At 40.2% G+C, this 24,609-nt stretch overlaps 2 protein-coding genes across 4 annotated transcripts in view; one reads left to right on the top strand and one right to left on the bottom strand.

The window, feature by feature from the left end:
• STAB2 (stabilin 2) overlaps window positions 1–842 on the top strand; it is an 88,605-nt gene extending 87,763 nt beyond the window's left edge. For all 3 annotated transcript variants that reach the window (XM_027799422.2, XM_055710592.1, XM_027799423.2), the window contains one exon: window positions 271–842. In XM_027799422.2, coding sequence (XP_027655223.2) covers window positions 271–321 — 51 coding nt within the window. In that variant the 3' untranslated portion in view covers window positions 322–842. The remainder of the gene's footprint in view (window positions 1–270) is intronic.
• A 793-nt stretch (window positions 843–1,635) lies between these two features.
• NT5DC3 (5'-nucleotidase domain containing 3) lies at window positions 1,636–24,078 on the bottom strand. The gene is made up of 14 exons (XM_055710593.1): window positions 23,863–24,078; window positions 20,392–20,576; window positions 16,897–16,971; window positions 16,353–16,408; window positions 12,850–12,940; window positions 11,020–11,157; window positions 9,496–9,556; window positions 9,155–9,257; window positions 8,966–9,067; window positions 8,169–8,250; window positions 7,720–7,806; window positions 6,389–6,529; window positions 5,957–6,021; window positions 1,636–4,837 (listed from the first exon to the last, which is right to left on the bottom strand). Exons 1-14 carry the CDS (start codon window positions 24,041–24,043, stop codon window positions 4,576–4,578), a joined length of 1,629 nt encoding a protein of 542 aa, XP_055566568.1. The 5' UTR covers window positions 24,044–24,078; the 3' UTR covers window positions 1,636–4,575.
• Between the last annotated feature and the right edge of the window lie 531 nt (window positions 24,079–24,609).

The following is a 24,609-nucleotide window of genomic DNA, read 5'->3' on the forward strand; positions in this document are numbered from 1 at the left end:
TCTGAAACGCAACAGGAAGGGGGCTGGGAATCAAGGGAAGGAAAGACTGAATAAAGCCAGAGTATCCAAATGGCTTCAATGGTCTAATTTAGCAAGACTCTCATGTACATATGGAGCCTAAAATCAAAATAAAATTTTGCATCCAGTAAGGACTTGTTTGGTGCAAAAATATCAGGTGTAAACTCTGCCATGTGTATAGACAAATTTACCAGAAAGTGATTTTAATTTCTGAACACAATTTCAAGTCTGTTTTTTACTTCTATTTTACAGGATTCAGATGACCAGCAGCTGGTGATGAGCGGTCCTCACGATCAGAATTAAAGCCTGCATTTGGCATTAGTCAATTACCAAACACATTTCTATTTACACTTACTGTGAAAAAACAGCACCTACACTTTTCTGGGAATAAAATCTTGCTACAAACTAAAACCCAAAAGACCACCACTTTGTTTAAGATGCACTCTATAGAGGCCATGGAGTTACCAGCCTCAAAAGTGTTGGCTGTATCTGAGCAATACCAACCATGGGTGCCAAAAGGAAAATGGAGTCTCAACTAACCTACCCAGAAGCAGACACCTCCCTGAAAACGAGAAGATTTTCACTAGCCTGCTCTTCAGCTGCTTTTATTCTTCACAGACCTTATAGCCTCTAACACACAGGACTGCTAACTTGGCAAATATCCTAAACCTGCTAGTACTCCAGCTCTACACTTTCCTTTTGGCTCAGTTACAACTACAACTGGCAAGTATGAAACAGAACATGTGTTAAAACTGTATTTTTAAACTGAGGGGATTTTTTGCGAGTATACTTTCTTGTAAGAATTTCAGCAGCAGGAAACACAACCATCCCATCTGCTTTGCTTGCTTCCTCCAGCTTTTCTATCTTTCCCCAAACTTGACTGTGTTTTGCTTACATCTCACCTCACTGTACAAAGGGACATAGTAACGGTAGGAGCTTTAGCCAGAAATACAGGTAATATGAGAGCGTTCAAACAGTAACCAGTTTTCACTCGAGCCATTTTTATGAAAAGTGGATGATGATCAGCATACCCTTGCCATGTCATGTCCACATCCAGTTTTGTAGGTCTGACAGGAGCAGAAGCTACTTGCTTGTTCACATACTGTATTTTACCAAGCACATTAACATCGCCTTTCAACAGATGCAAAGCAGTTAACAGCTGCAATTTTCACCATGCTGTAAGTGAAACAAACGAGTTTAATTTGCTGTCGTTTCCTTCCCTCAAAACATTTAATATCATATCAAATTGTGAGAACACTATACAAACCACACTGGCTGCAGTAACATTCCTCTGCGATGCGCTTTCTGGTGTTTACCAGGCATGGGGGCAGGAGGGAACGTGTCGGTCCAGGAAAGCATTACGCTGCCTCCAAGAGCATCCCCATCACAAGGTATGCAGGCAAATCCAGGGCTGTTCACACAGCCATCAAGCACAACCAAGGAAGTCTGATGTGTAAGTATGCCTAGACAGACTGAAGTAATTTCCCTAACTCCCTCCCTTGCCCCCCTACACATGCCTGCTCACATTTACCTGTAATCTTACAGGTACATCTAAGCAGGCATGTTCTTCTTTCTTCCCAATCACCCAAAATATTAAGGCTCACGGGGACCTGAAGATAAAGTCCAAGCATTTATTTCTGTAATAATTGTTAAATATTTTTATCACAAAATAAGTTCCACAGTTCATTAAACTCTTCTTTTACTGACAGACTATTCTCCTTCATGTTTTTCATAAAACAGAATGAAAATCTCTTCTTGGTGTTCAAATGAACTACAATCCCAAAATGAATATAAAGGGACACTGTTCTTTAAACGTGCTCAAAAATCTTTTTGAAGTCAGTAACATAACAAGGTTAAAATAAGTAATGCAAAGAGCGCCAAGGTGAAATCATTACAAAAATGCAAGGCATTTTTAGACTTTAAAGAGCAGCATTCTAGAACTGAAAAATAAGTAATACACTTAAAAATTCTCACTTAAAATTCATATATTATATAGTTGGCTTGTTTTAAAGGAACATAACCCTCCCATAATTTTTTTTCATGCAATGTCGTTTATTTCAATAATTCACGCAATATAAACAAGATTTTACTTCAGCTGGCTGTTGTAACATAGCTTTGTACAGAAGTTTGATTTTTAAGTTAAGAGAAAGAGGGCAAGGAGAAAAATCAGCTTGAAACAAAATGTATATTATGTGGGTAACATCATCCAACCCAATTAAACTGTTCCTGCTTAACACAGGAAAATTAGGTAAACAAACTGACTCCTAGCCAGCCTTAAAAGAACAAACATCACAGAGCTATAACCAACAAAACATTATCAAATTCAGTAACGCAGAACCAAGTAACAATATTATTTGCTGGCAGTAAGATGGAAAATGTGCAGTGGTTTGGGGTTTGTTTTGTTTATTTTTTAAACAGTGCATTGAAATCTCTGGAGCGTGAGAGGTGTTACAGACATGTAACACCAAGTTCAGTTCTAGCTGAGCACTTGGATAAAGAACTGAAGGCAAATCAAGAATATTTCCATCCCCACAATTCATTATCAAGTTATGTTACATATTTCTCACATATACCCCCACAAAATGTCTCCTGATAAAGCCGAATTAAATTCCTGCAAAACATTATCTTTTACTTCCAGCAAAACAGCTGGGCTGTCAGATGAACTTATTTCAAGTACATTCACCTGTTTAAATACACACACACACTTCAGGGGTGTTGTATGTGAGGTTTGAAACAGGAACACAAGAACATAAACATAAATATATCAACCACCTCTAAGGACTTCAGACTGAGTTCAAGCATACAGGAAAACTACTTACGAAATTACGCAGGCTAGATTAGAATACATTCTTTACTTTGCAAACATGCTTTTAAAAATAGCAGGATGCTGCATATGAAATTCAATATAGGTATTTGCACATACTAGATTAAAAAAAAAAAAAACAAAAACACACACACCCCTTCAGTCACCAGAAGTTTGTTTACCTGACAATCATGGTAGGAAGCAAGTGATATAATTGATATCACAAAATGAAGAATACCAAATGCTATATAATTGTGAATTATATGCTTTTAAAAACAGAGTCTTTAACTAAAATTTGAAAAATATTAATCATATTATGTCTTCTAAAATGGCTGGGGTAGGAAGCACCAGTTAAAACAAACAAAGAAACAAAACACATTTCCTTTGGATGCAGAGAAAGGAAAGCATCCTTATTTAAAAACAACTATACAGCAGTTCTATAAAGTGCCTGTTTGAGAAAACACATCAATAGATGTTTTCCTTGTGCAAAACAGACATTTTTCAGCTCAAATCTTTGGAACATATAGGCTACCCAGAGTTTGCGTTCATGCATTACCATTATATCACCATATAATGCATTACCATTATATCATGCAATGTCAGTAATTCAATAACACTTCTAATCTGCACTGCTGGATGCAAACTGCCTACCACCCCCAATTTGGCTTTCGAGGCTTGAGCTAAAAAAATGTCATCAGGAAACTCTGGTTTTCAGATGTCATTTCTTAATTTTTCTTCTCACTCATTTGCCCATTGTGCGTGTTTATTTTGACTGTAAAAGTCCATTACTGAAGGCTATATGAAATACATTCTCTCCTAGGGAACAGCAAAACCACGCTTCATACCACTGTAAGACACTTTAAATTTTTAAAAGCAGCATTTAGGATCAATCTAAAGCCTGACAGATATGTCTCCACTTTGAAATGCAAAATGCAAGACCTCTTGAAATGGGTTTATTATTAGAGAGTGGATATTTGAAGTGTTTTGAAACTTAAAAAGAAATGTGCCTGGAAGTTAACAAAAGGAAGCTGAAGCAGCCCGAGTTACTGTCACTTTCAGTTTTGGGCTCAAGCCCACTTAGAGCCAAGCAGATGTTGCAAGACCAGAGACTGCAGAGACATGAGAAAAAGTCCATCAGCCTGAGCTGCTAGTACTGTAATCACTGCAATGCAGCAAAGCCACAACACTACTACAGCGATTAGTTCAGTTACAGGTAAGGCTCTAGCTGTGGCAGCAAGGAAAGCTAAAATGCATACATCATCCCCCTCAGTCTCACTGTAAACTGGCTACTAACTGCGTATCACTGATTTACTAACACTGGATTTAAGCCTTTCAGTGCCAAGATCCATCACAGTTTCCAGCTGGAGTGGCAAACGCTGCCAGAACAGAACGTACAGGTATTCCTTGGGAAACCACAGGGCTGCAGACTGAAATTTCCAATGAACAAACAAAAACAACCACCCCAGAACACCACCAGTCCTTCCCCTCAAATATGCCCTCCATCTCAGCCCACTACTATTTTGGCAATCCATCATTTCTTCTGTGTAAGAGAAGTGTGTAAGAGGAGTTTTCACATCTCTGAGCACAAGAGGAGAAAATAGGTACAATGCTTATAAGAACAAGTATGAATTATATCCAGATCAAGATAACAGATTTAAGTGACAAATAAAATACATGTACATTCTAAAAAAAAAATATTTTTTTATATATATATATATATAATTTGCCCATTCAAGAGAGAAGCCATGAAGTGTTTACTTGATCTGAACTGTCTCTTGTAGGAAAGGTATTCTGAATGTACCAGTGCACAGCTGGTCTGACCAGCCAGGAAGTTCATGCTGCAAAGGAGTCCTTCTTGGGTAAAACGTGTAATCAGGCTCATAGTTCAAGAGGCAACTCAATGATGCCATGTAGATATCCGCAAATCTAGAGAGACGTCTTAGGAAATAAGTTGGATTCTCATCAGTTCTAAATAAGCTTCCAAACTGTGCATTGAAGAAGTTCCTATTCATCTCCCTGTCCCCCAAAAAAAGAAAACAAAAGAGAATGAAGTGAACATACCTGCACACATTACCAGCTAGCAACCAGAACCTGAAGCATGCAGTTCCTGTAACATTCCATGTATTATTCCCTTGCCATTGCACTTCAAAACACTTAAAATACACCACATAAGAAATTTTTGCATGTCTTGCACATATGTAGCCCAGATCTAGCAATAACAGTGGTGAACAGAAGAGTTTCACATTTCTCCCACTAAAACCAGTGATAAGCTGCTTCTGACTTCAGAAACATGACATCTCAAGCTTTCCTTTCTAGACACTGCAGAAGACTTTCGTCTTCATCTAAATCCTAATGGCATCCACTTATCCCAAAGATAAAAGACTTTAAAAAAAAATACACAAAGATTTGGCTTAACGTACACAAAAAGCTCACACACATCTTGGAACTAACTTCTATTATTAGTCACCACCGAGTATCGTTCCCATTTCATTTACTTCCATGTTTGTAGGGAAGCCTGATGGTATCATTGCTGGCCTGGCCAACTGTGGGCTTCACACACCCTGCATTTAGTGACTGCTCTTTCACAATAGTAGATTTTTAGGAGTTTTAGCCTCTATACCCATCTTTGTGATGAGTCCACTGCTAAATCCAGTCTACTGCAAAGCTTGGTTTCTGCATATTCTAAAATGTATTTCTGTAATCTGAAGAAATCATCTAAAAACCAATTAAGTGACCTAAGCCTTGATACAGAAACACATTTTTAAATCATGCAGAAGTAAAGCTGTGGAATCAATAGCAACAGTGAAAGCTGAACACAGAGGGACAGGAGAAATGAGATGAGAAGGAAAAACTTATTTGATATGATGTTAGCCTTTCATGCAGAAAACTAACAGCTGTTCCAGAGAAGGGGAACACGGAGAAGAGGTTCATATGCACAAAGGGTCAGAGGGGAGAAGAGCTGCAGAAGAGACAGGTAGAATATTGCTTTACACAGTTAATTTTACAAGGTCTGTAACTACCAGGGAATATAAATCATGGATGGAGAGAAATTCTGAAGAAACCTGTGGAAGACATCACGTAGAACACCTGGATATCATGAAACTTCTTGTAAATTCTTCATCTCCTATGTCTTACCTCATTTCCTTTCTTTCCTTCTTCCATTCTTCTAAGATCATCTGTGAATCAGGATCACGGTGAACCTGGAATGTAAAGTATGGATAACAGCTTAACTAAGGATGCCTTCATAAATGAGCCTTTCCCTTAATAAACACTTGTCAGCTAACAGGACAAGAGCAATGCTTCAGAGAACAGTATACAGAAGTCATCCACACGCATTTTAAACAGCTGGAAGCAGGAATCAATCCAGGCTGACCCAGTGGAGGAAGGGGACAAGATTTTGAGAAAACTTGTTAACTAGCCATACAAATAATTGCATTCATTTACCTACAGTCAAACCTGTGAACCTTAATGACACAGAAAGCACTCGCAATGTCAATCTCTAGCATTTAGAAACTTGGCTGAATCCCTCCTGGTATACAGAGCTGATTACACACACAGAGAACAAACCTGCATGTGTTCCAGTAATCCTGTCAAGGTTTGCAGCCAGGTCATGGTTTGAATGTACTTCTCTGTGTTCATGATTTTAATCTCTGACCGTAACTCTGGAATAATTGCACCAGTACGCCAGCCATGCTTCAGGGTCAAATCCTATTTACCAAGAATTACAAAATGCAAGTATTAGTCTTAAAAATAACTACTTAAAAGAACTGAAGAATCTGACCATTGTTTATTCCAATGGGGCACTGATTTAACTGTTCTTACGTATAAGCAGAATTATTAAACAGCGGGACTTAACTATGCCAACAGGCAACAGAATTTAGTTTCAGAATAAGCTTCAAATCCCACATTTTTAAAGAGAGAGAGAAAGAACACGTAAGCACTTCCAAATAAACACTAATTAGGTTTAAAACAAATAGTAGGAAACTCCTCTTGTAGAGGAGACCTCTGCTGCCGTCAGAAGTATCTGGAGGAAACCAAGCGTTGGGCTCATAGTATTTACCCATACACTCAGCCAACAGAACAGTCCTATCAGGACCCTCAGCTATTCAAGCTCCTCCTGACAAGTACAGGATGAGGTAGCTGCCACCTCTGCTCTCTCCTCCGTTGCACCAGAGAACAGAGCTGTTTCCTCCTTCCTTTGGCCCTCAGCCTTCTGAAGCACCCAAACTTGGTTTTCTTCTTAAAAGCAGACTGGGGCAGAAACATTAATATCTGCTGCTGCTGAAACACATTACCACAGACTGGCAATGGAAGGCCACATTCAGGTATTCATAAGCAATTGACTATAGAGGAGTTAGGTGGTGCTCACTTACTCTAGAGAGTAACAGTTAACAGTACATTTTTTTGTAAGTTAGTAAGAAAATGCCTGGACAGTGGGGCTATAAACCATAGCAAGATCTCCGGGAAGAAAGTTAGTTTACCATCAGTGACAGGAAGATTGCCTCCTGCATTCAAAACAGAAGTTCCTTCAGCTCTTATTACACTTGGTAGTAAGTATCATCCAGATTAGTCATATCCTGTATGTTTGGATATCTGTGTTTACTCCCTGTTACATCTGACACAATCAGTATCTGGATCAGGGATACAAACTCACACATTCCTGAGCACAGTTTGTAAACAAGTTAAATGCTGCAAGTCATGTGGAAAATATGGTCGGCCTTTTACAGCACCCGTTTTCTTCGCTGCAAGAGAAGCAATATAATTGAACTACCAACTCAAATTTCGTTGTATTCGGAAATCTCAAATGAAAGTGTGTTACACTGAATAACTGGGGAGGAAGAGAGAAAAACTAACAAAAAGCCTCGCCTTATCCCATTTTGTGAAAGTAAACTACTTACTGCCAAGTCACTGTAAATGTGATCACCAAAGTAGAGAACCCTTGAGCCCCTCCAGCCAGTAAGCTTCAGAAATTCATACAAGTTACCCTGTGGAAACAATGACACATATATTGTAGCAGCATGCAACTTGCACCTTCAGAGTCATGAAAGGCATTTAGTACACCCCTAAAAATATTTTAATGTCAAGAATATTGCCCACAGTTGTATATATATTATGAATCCCAAATTTTACAGGCAATTTCAGCAGTAGTATCAGTTCAAGAGGCAAGTAAACCGGAGACATACAACACCAACAGTGAATTTGTACCATTTTGTCATTAGTCATTAAAGTAACTCTCTTTGCAAAAAGAACATACCTACTTTTTAGAAGCCTTTATAGTATCTAAAGAAGCTTGGCATTCTGGGAAATGGTATTAAATTTGAACAGAAAGAGTTTATTGAAAGCATACCTGTTTGTAAATCTGACCTTTCTGCAGCTTGTGAATTTTGTCCCAAAGCAACACTCCCCTTTCATTCACCTTCCGAAACGGTCTAGAATAGAATTATATACAATCGTTACATTGCTGTAGAAATTCTGTCACTTTTTAGGAGGAGATGAAAATTTTAATACTGAAAAGGACTGAGGGCAAGATGTACCACAAAGTTCTTTTTAAAATTAAATAAAAAATGGGGGGTGGGGGGGAGTGGAATCCCACCTCCCTCTATCTCACTTGTAAATCATAAGCACACAAAAAGAAATAGGTCTTTTTCAAGTATAAGAGCAGTGCATACACATGACAAATGTGTGTATTTAATTAAACAACTCCAAATATTCCTGTCCATCAGCCACTCTACCCTTTAAATAGCATATGTGACTAATAAAAAAAAAAAAAAAAAATCAAAAAACACAGAAGTAATTAAAGATATTTCCAGGTAAGGGGCTGAAGCTGAAAAGCATCACACCAAAAATTCTCAGGTTTATTAGGAAAGGAACACACTTCAACTTACAAGCCAAGATATTAAAAACAGCTTTTGTGATCCTAACTCAATCCAGCAGACCTGTAATAGCTACTGAAACTTTCTTAGGTGAGAAATGGTAAATATTTGGACTCAGAATTGGGCGTTGCTGCATTCCCTGATGACCTTAAACAGGATTTCACCAAATACAATTTCATTTTACACTGCATCTGAATTAAAATATTTCATAACACACACTATAGCCTTATATGGAATAAGCTGCTAGAATCATTCTTTACTAAGTACCCACCTTCGTTTATCATTGAAGAAGTTTGGCTTCTCAGCCTGTACAATGACTACATCAAAGAGATCCCTCCAGTCCTTGCCGACTATGAACTTCATGCCTTTGTCCCTAAAAAGGCCAGAACAGTGAAGCATAATAAGAAGTGCTGTATCCTTTAAAAATGTATAGCTGAAAAGTAAACTACTGTTCACTTACACAAAGCTGCTGGGACTGTTTGTGATGAGAAACATCTTCTTGCCATGATCAGCCAGCTTTGCTAACACCGCACGAGTTTGTTCAGCATAGCAGATATATTTCTCTGTGAGGATTGGGGAAAACAGTATTAATCAAAAGAGGTTTCCACGAGAATTTTTTCTGCATTCAACCAAGGATTCAGAACATGAGGTTATACTTGGCAAAGGCACCTCAGACAAGCGGAAATAACTCTTTGATGCTTTTAGAATTTGTAATTTGTAATCTTAAATAAGGAAGCCAGAAAGATTATTATTATACCATCAGTGAAAAGACCTTTGATAGATGATCTCAGTAGTACTTACCAATATCTGCTTCAATTGCTCTGTACATTATTCCTTTGATGTGGACATCCCTGATTGAATCCTGTTAGGAAAGCAACAGAGCACTGAAAAACTAAAAAATCTTTTCAAGTATAAAGACCATGCTCACTGCACAGCAGTAGTAATTTTTTGTTTAAAACAATTCTTTTCTCTGAATTACACTTTCAACTTTACAGAAATGCCACACAAAGTTCATTATACATACATGTCACCACTAGAAAAAGAGCAAGCCTGTCCTCCAAGAAACTAACTTCATACTTTTGGGAAGTATAAAACCCTATAGCACAGGAGCTGGTTTACATAACTGTGAAAGGGCACTCAAAAGGGTGAAGTGGGGTGAAAGCCCTCTACAGAAGCAGAGTCCTCACAGATTTCCAATGACCTTTGGAGCAGAACACATTCCTTTCCTCTTAAAAAAAAAAAAAAAAAAAGCTTCAAGTCAGATTTTAGATTATGATCACTCTCAAATGCCTTGGTTATTTAAAAAAGAAAATTATGAACAAACGAAAGAACCTAGATGCTTAAGCAAAGTACTCTGTAAGGTGCTCTGAAGGCATTTGGTATCTCTCTTGAGCCAGCTCTGCACCAGCTTTGTTTAGGACAACAGTCCTACCATTTTGGTACTTACATGGGATATGTCCTAAAAAAAAAAAAGTCACTATAGGACTTCCGAGCAGTACAGAATTTTCTACAAACACTTCAGCAGAAAACACAAGAACTAGCCTTCTGACTCTATGTAACCATAGGCAGAAGGGAAAATTATTCTAGAGATCAAAAAAAAGTTTCTTAAAACCACCTGATCTACTCAGGAAAGCAAGAAATTCAATATTCAGGTGCACCACATATGCTGAACAACAACACAAGTTTAATACGTGTCAGCAATGGCCAGGAAAGGTTCTGGATGGAAAGCCTGTGAAGACAAATACCATCAATGTGGGCATGACCTCTACTACCCTTAAATAACCATGACAATATTATGTCCTCTGCAGATTATATCCTGAGGAGTCAAGAGGGTTAAATTATACTAGTCATTATTACTAGATTGTTTTGGAGGATGAAGAGAGGGAAACAGGCAAAATAGATATGCCAAAAGCAAGAGACAGCAAATGATCATATGCTAGCAAAGACAGAGAGGCAGTACAACTGAAAGCTCCAAACTGGAATTCCCTATAGCCTCTTACAGAAAAGTATATATTTAATAACAATCAAAAGAAGCTTTATCAACATTCAAGAGCTTCTTCACTTTCCTCCTATCTATCCCTCAAACCTACAAAAAGAACAACAGCCCTATATCATCAGATTTAAAACAACTTTCTAATTATTCTACATTTCCAAGGTCTACCTTCATTTTACTTGTTTTTATGGTTATATAGCAATAATTACTCCATACAAAACCTGAAGTTCAGGTATTTTGCTGGAGCTGACACAGCAGGCTGAAGCTTCCTGAAGTTCCTAGACAGAAGACATACAAACGTAGAGATTTACCTAAATCTTCAAAGCTAGTACCTTGACATCTTTGTACAGATGAACAGGCTCATAGTCTATGTTGTTTTTCAGAAAATATTCATTCACACAAGAAAGGAGCGTCATTTCTGGCAAGGAAAATATATCCATGAATTGCTTCATTGTATTTCCTTGTGAGCTCTACATGAGTGGGAAGAAAATAAGAAAGAAAAAAAAAGGTCAGGCATTTCTCAGATTATAACACTTTCATTCATTCAGTATGAACACTTCAGCTTAGCTGCAAATATTCAGCTTTTGCCATCACTGTTCACACTGCTTTAGACTCTTTTTGAGCTAACAGACTTTCAATAAAATAACTCCAACAAAAATGTCAGATTTTAAGAATTAATTATGACTCATTACTCTTAAGAGCAGTATTTTAATTCACAAACACCTAATAGACAGCACTCAGCTGTAAGGCAAGAGAAGGACTTAGAGGCCTTCACTGGAAGTCTGTAATTCTGTAATTAGGAGGCATTGAGTACTGTGATGGGGGTGAAGGTTTTATTTAAACAACCCAGAACAAATAACAAGTGGAATACTGATTAGGACTGCAAAACAATTAAGCTCCTTGAAAACAGATAATAAAAAGTTGTAACAATTTACTAATGGAGTAACAGAGGAAAAGATTTCTAGTCTGCAGAAGCTGTAATTATAGTTTCCACAAAAAGTAGAGAATGTCATTATATGACAACAAATACAAACCAAATACTTCAAGAAGAAGAGAAGTAAAGCAACCAGCTCAAGACAGCATGCTGCTCACAATCACAGAAACACAGAATAGTTGAGGTTGCAAGGGACCTCTGGAGGTCATCTTGTCCAACCCCCCCTGCTCAAGCTTGGCCACTTAAAGCCAGTTGCCCAGGACCTTGTCTAGATGGCTTCTGAATCTCCAAGGATGGAGACTCCACCACCTCCCTGGGCAACCAAACTGTGCCAGTGCCTGGTCACCCTCACAGTAAAAGGAAGCATTTCCTGATGTTCAGAGAAAACCTCCTGTTTCAGTTTGCACCCATGGCCTCTTGTCCTGTCACTGACTCTTCCAAGATCAAAGAAAGTACAGGCCTACAGAGACTAAGGCACCTCACAGGGAATGCCAGGGCAATATTCGGAACTGCTGCAGAGACCAGATTTGAGAATTCCAATTCAGCTCTTTAAAATAAGAACAAGTGCGAAAAGAACAAAATGCTCCACAGCACACAGAAAGGCCTTTCATGTCAACACGGACTTAACTTCTGTAAGTAAAAGAGGTAAAATAGACTTGGTCTTACTAAAAAGACAGCACCATTCTTTATTTGGGAAAAAAGGAAGGAATCTGCCAGCAAGAAGACCAACTTTCCCCACAAAACAAAATCCTAAACTTAAAAGATAAATCTTTTATCATTCATCTTTTTTCAAGTCTTCTACCCCTCTGCCAGCCTGTACGCAAGCGTTGCCTCCATATATTTACTTGCTACTACCTCAGCTAAGCCATTAGACCACTGGGAAGTAGTACGTCGGCCAGGGTAAGGCACCAGATACGGTTCATTTCCCAGCCTTTAATCAGACTTGCTGTGCAACACTGAGCAAGTCACTTGATTTTTCTATTTTCTGTTTCTCTCTGTATGACTGGGCAAGGGAACAGTGAAAGAAGAAACTAAAGCAAGCAGGAGAAAGACAAGATATTTGCCACTTTAGAGAGCAAACTTCACATCTAGCACCACAAGTGAATCATGTATTGAGAAAATACAATTGCTAGTAAGAATAAGAACAAAATGCAAACACCCTACCCCAACACCCACCCCACCCCCCCAGAAAAATACCATTTTTAAACAGCAGTTTGTATGGTTTTACCTTTCCATAGAAGTCACTCATTTGTTCTAAAGGGACATGGGAACCATCATACATTGCAATGACTTCTTCATCTGGGACAACACTAAGGCCTCTGGAAAACCACATCAGCTTTAGTTCAAATGTCAAATTAGAATTTTCAAGTAATTATTGAATGAAAGTCTGATAGATTAACACTTATATCTGAAGCTTATTAAAACACTGATAATGTCACAGGAACACTTTAGCCTGTAAGTTAAAATAGCATCTTTTCCTACAGAACAAGTAATACTTTAACAGGCTGACGCACACAGAACACATTCCAATTTTAAGTCCTTTTTACTTTCTTACGGGAAAAGAGGTAATTAGTCTCCATTGAAACTATGCCTCAAGGGTTTGTAAGAAGTAGTTAGAGCTTCCAGTTTCTTAACTCAAAGTAATACCTTACCCTGCCTTTGTTTCATACAGCACTGATGATGTGATAGTGTTTAAACCAGATTATTCTGCAGCATGACCTTGAAGATTCAAGTGAAAGAAAAACATATACAACCTTTAACTAAATAAGAACTTCTCTTAAACTGTATCAACAGTTCAGTCTCCCAAAATTTCAGATTACTTGAAGGATCTGTTGACAAGTAATTAAAATATTGAAATGTAACAACAAATGGGGAAGAAGGAGACATTAACTCTCCAGTTTCTTTAACAACTGTGAAAGAGATTAAAAGCTTTGTTTTGGTTTGGTTTTGAATGTTTGCAGTATCAAGCATCTTGCACTAAATTATCTAAAAAACCCCAAGCATGCAGACATCCTCACCAGAGGACACAGAAGTGTTGAGATTTTGCTTAAGATTAAAGAACACAAATGAAAACCTTTTATCTGGTCCCTTTTTTCCAAGCCTATTTATGGTGCTTTACAGCCTTATGAGACCGTTATTTCAGTGCCTCCCTTTCTTTATCTTATCCAGAAGTGTTGTGAGCCATTAAAAAAAATAATTGATTAATTAATAAGCCTAATACTTTCAGTGTTTATCATCCACACCAGGCTTTCCAGTAGAAGGGCATGACACATGAGTTTCCTCAGGGCTGCTACGGTAGCAGAGTCCCACATTAACTATATCCTTTACTACAATTCTCAATGGTACATCAACTTGTACATAGCCTTATGCTATTACTGGTAGAACTCTGGCATTCGAATTAGTATTGTGCACAAACAGGGCAGGTAATACTTCAGTTTTGTAACAGAGAGAGTTCAGTGTCACCCACTCCACAACAGTAAGCACAAAGAAATGCAACCAAAATGTTAAACATCTATCAAGTAATACGATCAGAACCGAGACCTAGCCTGCAGAGGGCTACGCCAAGTGGTATTTGAACACTGCTGAAGAAAATGCTTTTGGATCAAGAGCTACTTAAGCACAAATCAAGAGAGAACAGACATACGTGAAATCCAGAGAGGAGAGATGACTGTGTAGGCAAAGCTGTAGATCAGTTTTACCAAGAGACTCATAGTCTTGACACAGTTCACAGTCCAGCTGTGTTACTACAAAGTCTATTTTATCCCACTGGCAGCACGGACAGCCATCACTGAGAGCATCACAGTTCAACTACAGCAATGCTCCTACTGCTGCCCTTGGAGACATGCATTGTCAGAGGGACACCAGAATGGCTTAAACCTCCCACTGCAAACGAGGCTGCACGCTTAGGCCAGTCCTGCTACCTTCAGCTCTACAACTGACCTACACACATGCAGAACGCAGAGAAGTTTAAAATTAAGAACACAGATATGTAGCAACTGATGGCAAAGCTCAGTGTTGGTACAGACGAGAAAGGTAATGTTACTTTAAACAAAATTAAGAGAAAGTATTGAGTGAAAAGGTAGCTTTGACTCTCACCCTCACACACACTCAAAACTACCAAGATGTGTGGCCTAGCAATCTGTCCAGAATTACACTGGGTGACCAGAGAACACCACCAGCTCTTCAACAAATCTCAACATCTCTCTAGAGTTTCCTTGTCTGGTCATCATGTTCTGCCCTCACCCATCCCCATATGGGTGTCTGGAGAAACAGCATGCAGATGCCATGACTTCCAGACACCACCAACACATGCCATCCTTTTGTCCTTTCTATCGGCATTTCTTCTGGTGCTCTCACACACACATTTCCATTCATACCAATCTTAGTATTTCTATTATATACCTCTACTGATAATTGTAGCTTTGATTACTTCACCTAACCTTTAATGTAGCAAACTAGTGCTGTTTGCAGTAAAAAATGTAAAACATGACAGCCTTTTTTAATGGATCTTACAATCAGTACACTGAGTCCTCTGACTCCCTCTGAGCCCTGCATAAACAATTCCTTTGAAAAAAAAAAAGGAACAGGTTTTGTCAGTTGAAACACATCATAATTATTCTACATCAGCATGTATAAAACACAAAAGTAAATGGCATAAAGCCTCATCCAGACTCTGATGACACATACAGAACACACCGTTTCGGCAGTTTTGACAGCCACTATGGTGACAGTATGAGCCTAATGCTGGACCATACCATCTTGTTTCCTCTTTCATTTTCCTTCCCTTCCTCTCCCCTCTCCCAGGGGGCATTTCAAACTAACTCATAAAAGAGCAAGTCAACCACTACGGCTGAATCATCTTCTTACTTGCCCAACTGGCAAACAGAAAGAGATAATGAGCACATGATCATCATTTCATACTACCACATACAGTCCCACATAGTAAATCACTTGTCTAAAAACGAGGTTGTGTTGTCTTTTGGCCCCAAATGAAAACTTTTTGTCCAATGACATTAAAAAAGGTGCTCAGGCTTCTTTAAATTAAAATCTGGTACCAAGTGTGGTGCTCATGTCAGTCAATTGGGTACTGCTTTGTATCAGCAAACTGAGCCATACTAAAAACTCTCCTGTCAAAGATCACATACAGTAAGTCTGTATCGCGTAACAAAACACAGCACAGAGACTGGCAATTTTACATCAATTCAGTAAACTCAAAAGCGTCAGGCTGTGCAGACACAAAGCAGTTGTGCTGCATTCTGCAAGTTTGATGTGTTTGATGCGCCCAAACTTAAAAGCGCTTTGCCAACACAGCAAGACCTCTCAACTGTCTACAACCATACCACAGTCATGCTAACAGGCACTCTGTGACAATTATTTACATAGAAAGCAACAGCAGAGAAGTCATCAGCGTATTTTTAGATGTCTTTCGGCACAATTTAATAGCCGGAAACAAAGTGAGTCAGCACTATGTGACTAACCAGTTTGCCAACTTCCCCAGCTCTGAACTGGGGAATCAGCTGTACTGTATCAGTCAGTAAATGCGTGCATGTCTGCGTACACACACGTGCAAAGAAAACCCCCTTCCAATAGGACTGCAATGTTCATTCATGTCTGTGCTTGTCAGGGTACTGTTCCTGATACAAACCTAACGTGCACTAGTAAATGCAACTAAGAGATTCAAAGAACAAAAGTATACATTTTCATTATAAATAGGAAATAAATTTTACCCACCTGTAAACTGTTCCCAGCTGAATATAATGAAAAGCATCAATCTTCATTAATAACGCCTTGCAGGGGAGAAAAAAAATATCAGGTTTTATCACATCAACTATCTGACAAATTTTATCTATAACCTTTCTATCTCTACAATGCCTAAGCATCTTCACTTCAACTTCCTTCATCAGTTCCAGAATACTTTTATCAATGGTTTTTACCTAGGCCTTGCCAAATCACCAAGGAAGCTCAGGTGTGGACAATGTTAAGTCACAAAGAAATAACTTTTCCTATTAGCACATACCCACTTAGGTTTCTTCTGTTGCACTCCTTAGCTGCCTTCCCACACCCACCATGCAAACAAAATGCCCAAAGCACTAGCTATTTAAAAAAAAAAAAAAAGAAAAAGAAAAAAAGAAATCCAGCTTGCTACAAAAAACATGAAACAAAATCCCAACACATCAATGCAGACTGAAAACCTGGAAGACTTAAAAACCCCATTTAATTTCTTTGGCTCGGTTCTCAGCACCACATAGCTTAGCACAAATTTATTTATACATACCCGGTGCACATCATAATGAAGTCCTCTGATTGCAAAATTGGGATCATAATCATATTTTCTTATTTCTGCAGGATACTAAGAAAAAAGAGCAATGATTTGATTTTAAATCCATAAAAAAACCAAAAAAGCTGTTTCTGCAGAATTTTAAAAGCCTAAGTTTTCTATACTTCCCATTTTCACTAGCAGGAACATATGTACAGCGCAAGACAAGTCAAACATTTTCCCAAAATCCAAGGTTTTAAGCCTAAGTCAAGCACAGTTGGACATCCAGGTGTGATGATCAACTTTGAACATTAGCCTCTTGTCAAAAGGTTATTTTCATTTATGCACCTTTGAAAACTAAATTTTACTAACTTCCTAAAATTTAACAGCTGAATTACCTTGCATTGTGAAGTCTCTCCATGAAATAGACTATACCAACATAGTTTTCAATTCAACCTTTCAGCGAGAAACCCAAGAACATGCCCTAAATTACACAGATACCTCAACTTTACTGCTCACTTTTATTGAAAGAAAAAGCAATACATCATCACCAACAGGAGGGGAAAAAAAAAAAATCTTTGGCATTTTCAAGAAATAAAAGCACAGCTATCTGTTTGGCTTCCTTGGTGCGGATCATACTCCTTAGATCGCCAAGTCTGGAATGTACACCCCAGAGATGTTTAAAGATACAGTGGACTGCAAATAAACAGAGATGGAGAGGTAAGAAGAGAATTCACAATGGCTAATGTTACCTGGAGAAGCCAGGCTCCCCTAATAGGGACTTTCCCCAAGGCACAGTGTATCACAAAGACCAGATCCTGAAAGCAAGTCAGGCATTAAACGCCATCAGGGTGGGTCACTTCAGGAAAACACCACAGTGACCCAACTATATTTACCCTGGACAGCAGCTGTTAACCCTCCTTGTTTAGAGATCACATGACTTGCATGTCCGTGTTGTACTCTTTCCTCAGGTTCCTTATAGGTAGCACAGGTATTCGAGTTTTCTAACGGTTTTAAGTACAAGCCCATTGTCAGTCGACTGTAATTTCGCCCTGCTTTAAGCACAGGTTAGCCATGAAAAAAAAATACACACTAACTACATGCCTTGGGCTAAGGGTTTTGTTCATTTGTTTTCGAAAGCTGAGATGATTCAGTCATTTCTGACAAGGCCTAAGAAAACCATCATTTATTTGGTTAAGCAACTGAAAAGTAATCCTTCATTTCCCTCCCACAGGCTACAGCAGTCTTAGAACTTGACAAATGCATCTCAGGCACATTCTCCACCTCTCCCTACGACAGGCTCCATACATATACGGCTAATTTCCAAGCTTTCAGGGAGAAAAAGTAGAATACACAGCTTCAACAGAGGCTCTAGATACTTTTACAAAAAATAAATCACAATTTCTCCACAGTTTTTACCTATGCTGAAGAGGGCTTGCCATGCAACTGTTGTTGATGGTGCTTGTGCCGAGCACAGGCATCTACAGTTAAACAGTTCTTTCTCCTAATTTTTGAACTAACATCTCTACTACCAACTCCAGAAAACATGGCAGAGGCTACTGATTTGAGTAACAGCACAAAAAGCCTACACACAGATTGGGAAGATGTGTAGATTTGGCCAGGGAACATGAAGCAAAAGCAACAGCGGAAAACATCAAGGGAGGATATAGAATGTGATCAGCTGAAAACAACAATGTAGCTCACAGGCCCCAAAACAGCCACATCAAACATGAACAAGAAAATTTATTTCTGAATTTTTCATTTTTGCATGCTTGACTTTCCTACTTTAATTTATTCTACTAAAAGGCTGTCTTTTTGCACACATAGCCAGTTCATATGAGAAACAGACTGAGCCTACCTTGGCACACAAACCAGAGCTTCCTTACAAGCCAAACGAAACAAAACACAAACACATTTGCATTGTTTGCTTACCCCGCTTTTGGTAGGGATACATATATCTGGACTGAAACAGCAGTCCAGATAAGGTGGCACAAGGCCCATAAATCAGGAAAGAAATAAACCCAAGAGTAAGGATTTACATTCAACACCTGCTGTCACCTCCAAGATTAGCATTAAATTGATGTTTATTCTCTTGGACACACTTCAAAATTCCTTGCTTCCTACACTGCATTTTGCAAATTTCTGATGAATTACCTTACACTGCCATGACCAAAACTGGCCATCTTTTAGGTTAACTGTGACAATCATAATGCCTAGAAGGTTTTCGTAATGTTAAAGACAAGAAAAATATTAACAGTATAAAGAGCTAGAGAGACAACATTAATAAAAACTGTTGTCCCTCAATACATTTCACAAGGGGATGATATATTTCAATAAGCTGTCTCAAAGTAATTTCAGCTTCATTTATTAGAAGTCAAAAAATTTGTCAAGACAAACTGGAAAGTTATTACTACCTGAATTCATTCAAACAGTAAAGGAGCACTGTGAATTTTCGTCTACAAGAATTAAACTTGACTGTTACAGTAACATTGTTTTTTGCAAGAACTACGTAGCTTTAATAAAGTGTATTTACCCATCCTACAAAAATTGCTACCAAGACATGCCAGTATCTTAGGGGGATCAAGTTGTGTATGCTCAGGCACCCATGAAGTTTTGTTTGGTCTTCCAGGGATATTTATAGACGTTTATATATAGCTCTTAACCTTTAGATTCAAACACGAAAGTAGAGTAACACCACCCATTCAGATTTAGGTTCTATAAAACACAACAGCAGTTTTATTAAGTTACTCTGTGGACTTTTTGTCTTTTCCTGCAACTCCTACAGTTCAACAAACTTTGTCTCTTTCAGTCCATGTTTTCTTCAGTCTTTTTCCCTGCAATACCTTCAGCTTCCCAAGTCACCCATCTCCCCCCCCACACACTTCCTGACACGGTAACTTCTCCCATCCCCAAACTGCACCACCAGCTCCAAGCTGCTTGGATGTCAACTGGTCACCAGCGCAAACAGGTAGCAAGGCAACCGGGCAGTGCTCCCTCTTAGCGGACACTTACTTGTGTCAGTGACAGCATTACTGCACATGCTGCCCCTTCAGCTAACTCCACTGAAATGCCAGGTAAATACAGAACACCTCGCAAGCACACAGTGCAATCACAGACCTCCTAAGAAGTCAGGCTAAAAATATTTCATATGCAAATTCCTCACTGCACTCACAGCAATAATGTGCAAAAAAAGTAACGATAACTTTTAAGCTTCCTATGTATTAGGGTGACTCCAATAATTGACAGGAAAAAAAATAAGAGAAACACACCACTACCAAATTAAACCCTATTCCATAAACTACCAAAATAAACTCTATTCCATAACCGTTGTCACATTCTGCTCTGCTCAAAACTACAGCCGAGAACAAAGCAGGACTTCTGTGGCTCATAAATAGCTGTTATAAAAGGGAGCCAAGCTAGGACGAAGGCATGAGATGAGTTATGTCCCTCTCAGTCAGAAATTATTATAATCTTTATTCCTAAGTTTATTTTTATTCCATTAATTTTACTTACCCGATGCTCATTAATAAGAAGATCTCGAGCAGCATTGAAGATCAGTGTGTGCAGATGTTTAGAATAAAAGACCAATGTGTAGTCATAATCAAAACCATAAATTTCAATGTCTGACAGGCTCATTTCATTATTTGAAAAAATAGCATCCGGATTCAGCATGTTACTCATAATCGTAGGAACCAACTCTGGGAACAGGGGAGAGGGGAAAAAAAAATTATACCAGTCTTGTAGTTTTATTTAAATAAATACATAGAAAACCATTACCAATCTCTAAATATAGATAAATGAAGATGGAAAATATCAAACTAATTCACACTAACCAGCTTATCCTTAACAATACAATGCTATTGAAAATGCTGTCCCTAACTTGTCTTGGTGACCCATAGTTTTTATTTGAAGCACACCTTTTTCTGTACAGTTCAAGTAGGAGAGCAGATGCATACCGGCATCTTGCTCATCAGAGAACCCCAGACTCAACATGCGTAATTTTTTTTGCTAACTCCATTAACACATGTATCACTGCTTTTGAAAGTGAACTTTGGAGTTGGAGGAGGATATTATCACTATTATTCTAGGAGCCTTGTCTTCTCCTCCCATTATTTGTTCCAGCTTCTGCCCCAGAAGCAGAACCCAACACTCTTTGAATTTGACGTTGCTTTAATTTCTTTTGCTTCACCATTTCAAGGTTACCACATTACTCGATTTCAACTCAAGTAAACTTTATGTGATTGCCATACTTCCCAAACAACAGTTACAAACACATTGCTATGCTTATTAAACTTCTAGCAAATCTGGAAGCCAAAAATATTCTGATTATTCTCTACATACATGCACCTAGTGTGTGTAAATCACTTCCATTTTTAAGGCTATGTTTCTCAATATTATTATTTTTTTCAAGTATACTGAGAAGTTCAGACCACTTACATAGTGCCATACCATAGTAAGTAACTTTAGAATCAACACAACTCTGGTATTAAGCATGTTTGTGTTTCTTGTTTACAAAACTCAAAAGAGCAACATTAGAAGGCTAAATGTTACCCTCCTGGAAGCATAATAATGATCATGTTTTCCTTTCTTCCCTTCCCATATACTATCTTTATAATCCAGCCTTCCCTACTAGTGGAAAAAGGGGGAGCTTTCACCTTAAATCTGTGCTTGGAAGGATGAGTTTAAAGGGAATACGCTTTGTTTGGTTACTTTCTACATGTAAGTGCAGAAGCAATTGGTCAAACCTATCTCAAACAAGAAACCATCTCAACAAGGCACATAGGCATGGGGACTCCAGATTTGTTTGAAAGACAGTGCTCCATTTTGAAAACCCTCGCCAGCTTGCAGAAAGGGAAATAACATTTCTTTTGTAAGAGCACTGCCTTGGACTGCCACACAGTTAATGGGCAGATACAGTAAGAAACTTATACAGATACCCAGTAACAGGCAGCAATCTGAAACTATTCAATTTTATCAGATGCAGATACCTAAGTCTTTTAAGAGAAAGAACAGCAATTTCACTAGCTTAATTCCAAGCTTCAATTAAAGACCAGCATGTCTCTCACCAAAAAAGATGCCAGAAGTTGCCCATGCTTAAACTGACATGAAAAGCTCTATCTTTCATTTCAGTCAATTTAACAAAGTAAGCCTGAATGAAAACATTAGCTCCTACTATCTCCAGTTACTGCTTACAGTAATAAAGGAGACAAAAGTTATGCTCGGTTGAGGTAACAAAATAATCAGATGCAACCTGACACACTGCTATTAAAGCAGATACTCTTACTCTATAAAAAAAGCCACAAATCATTTAATTAACGAAGTCATAACCACAGTTTTGAGTGAACTTCCAAAATCACATTACAACAGCCATATTTGTTGTATAGTTAAAAGTATTTTCTCAAATGTCAATTCTGCAGCCTGGTGAGTCAACATTTGTTTTAAAAATAAAATATATTTATAGAACTATATATAGATATAAAGATATTTCATATTAAAAAAAAAACCTTGACTAGCGCCTGTCTGAAAACAGACAGTATGAAGGCTTTGTAGCTATTAGACATTCTGGCTGGCAGACAGCATCCCAAGTCCTATAAACCTTGGGTCAAAAATCAGGACAGCTTTGTCACCTTAACACTGTAACTAAGTGAAATGTCACATACTTGAAGCCATTGGGTGACTTAGGCTGTAATAAATCTGAATTATTCTAGAAGCACTTGCCTCATCTTTTGCCAGCGCACACCCACCAACTGACTTGTTTTCTCTTAACATTATTATACTTTCTAATCTCAGCTCTGAAGTATTACTTGGGTGTGGTTTAGAATAAGGAAAAGTTAATTGCAAAAACGGAAAAAAAAAAATCAAAATAAAAAGACTTTTACCATCTCCTTCCTATTCCTTATCCCATCCTCCAAAGTCCATAGCATTCTTCCAAAATCTCTAACACTGCTTCTTTATTTCACTTATGAAATGCTGCCACTATTTTATGTTTGCAAATGCTGCGTCTGCACTTGAGCGAAGCCCCAGATCGTGCTCAAGGCTCTTTCCTTAGGGGCAAAACATGCAAGACTAAAACATGATTATCCACTGCCACTGCCGGACAAGCTCTCCCCTTTCCCACTCGATGCTGTGGAGCGCACGCCGCCTCTTCCTCTTTTGGCTCTCTACAAAGATCACATATTCAAGCACCCTGGTGATGCTCTTCCCACCAGAGCAAGGGCAGAAGCAAGCAAGCTTTGAGCAAGCACTGGCGGTAACTGTGCCCAGCTGGGCCGGGGGACAAGGCCTTCCCGAGTCTACACACATGCTGGCCTCAATGCCTCACATGGGCAAAACGAAAAAAGTCACCCAAAACTTTGGTGTGTTAACTTTCTGGAAGAGGAGCACACCGCAGAAAGCCCCTCAGACAGACGACCGACTTCCCGATTTCTTTTTTACTGCTTTTCTCCACACGCGACCCCCCGACAGCAGCCCCCGGCCCAGGCTGCGCGGCAGGCCAGGCTGCCCCTCCCTCGGGGCGCCCCCAAGGGCCGCGGGCGGGCGGGCGCGGGGGTCTCGCCCCTTCCCCAGGCCGGGGCCAGGCGCCGGCAGGTGTCCGGCGGGTGTCCGGCCCTCAGGACCTACCGAGTTGCCGGGTCTTACCCGCGCTCCCGGCCTGACACTGGCAGCGCACTGGCGACCGCACAAGGGCCACCACGCTGACACCTGAGCCGCGCCGACTCCAGGCGCGGACGGCGGCGGGACGGGCCCACGGCTGCTCCCCACGGCGACCCGCGAGGGGCGGGGGGAAGCGCGCCGCGGCTGGCGCGACCCCCCGAGCCCTTCACGCTGCAGCAGCGGCGCCCCCCGGGCCGGCCGTGCCTCCCCCCGAGCCGCCCCGGCGCGCCCCGAGGCCGGCTGCGCTCCGGCCGGCAGCGGCAGGGCTGGCGCGGCGGGGGAGCCGTGCGGCTGCCGCCCGCGGGCCCCGCGCCCCGGCCCGCCGCTCACCCTTGGTGACTCTCTTGGCCTCCCTGTAGCGCGACCATAGGTAGCTCTTCATGTCGGGCGGCGGCTGCTGCTGCGGCGCCACAGTGCAGTAGGGAGCGGCCCCCGCAGCGGGCAGAGCCCGGCACCGCCGCCCGCCCGCCCGCCCCGCCGCCAGCAGGGACCGCGCCGCCGCCGCTGCCATGCTCCGCTCCGCCGCTCAGCCCCACCGCCGCCGCCGGCTGAAGTCACTTCCTCGGGCCCCGCCCCGGGGCCGCGCCGAGGCGAGAGGCGGGAGGCGGGAGGCGGGCCCGGCCCGGCCCGGCAGGTAGCGCCGCGCCACCGCCCGCGGGATGAGCGCTAGGGCCGGCCGCCGCGCCTCCGCAGGGCCCGGGGGGCTTCAACAACAGCCACAGCAGCAGCAGGTGGGTACTTCTCCAGCCAGCGTGCCCTTCAGCGATGCTACATACACCTGCTTACATCTGTGAACAAAACAAGCTCAAAACATAAGCTGGATATACAATGAGTAATACAAAGAGTACCATGAAACCCACAGAAGTCCTGCTGCTGTTCAGAGGCCCCATCTGCTTGTGAAAGACTTGCCACTGATAGCTGTAGACCCTGGCAGTCTGAGAACTTGAATCATACCTGTTAATAACTTGTAAAAAAAAAAAAAAAAAAAAGGAGAGGGATTATGCATAGAAGGACAAAGTCCAGACCACTTCCACAGCGGAGAGGTTACAGCTCCACATACTGAATGCCTAACATGCT

The sequence above is a fragment of the Falco cherrug genome, chromosome 5 (assembly GCF_023634085.1).
Source record: "Falco cherrug isolate bFalChe1 chromosome 5, bFalChe1.pri, whole genome shotgun sequence".
Lineage (NCBI taxonomy): Eukaryota > Metazoa > Chordata > Aves > Falconiformes > Falconidae > Falco > Falco cherrug.

Coding starts and splice junctions, on each gene's coding strand:
- NT5DC3 (XM_055710593.1), bottom strand. CDS start 24,043: ATGGCAGCGGCGGCGGCGCGGTCCCTGCTGGCGGCGGGGCGGGCGGGC. Junction 16,972..20,391: donor TTCTTATTAATGAGCATCGG/GTAAGTAAAATT, acceptor CTTTTTTCTTAG/TATCCTGCAGAAATAAGAAA. Junction 12,941..16,352: donor CAGCTGGGAACAGTTTACAG/GTGGGTAAAATT, acceptor GTGGTTTTCCAG/AGGCCTTAGTGTTGTCCCAG.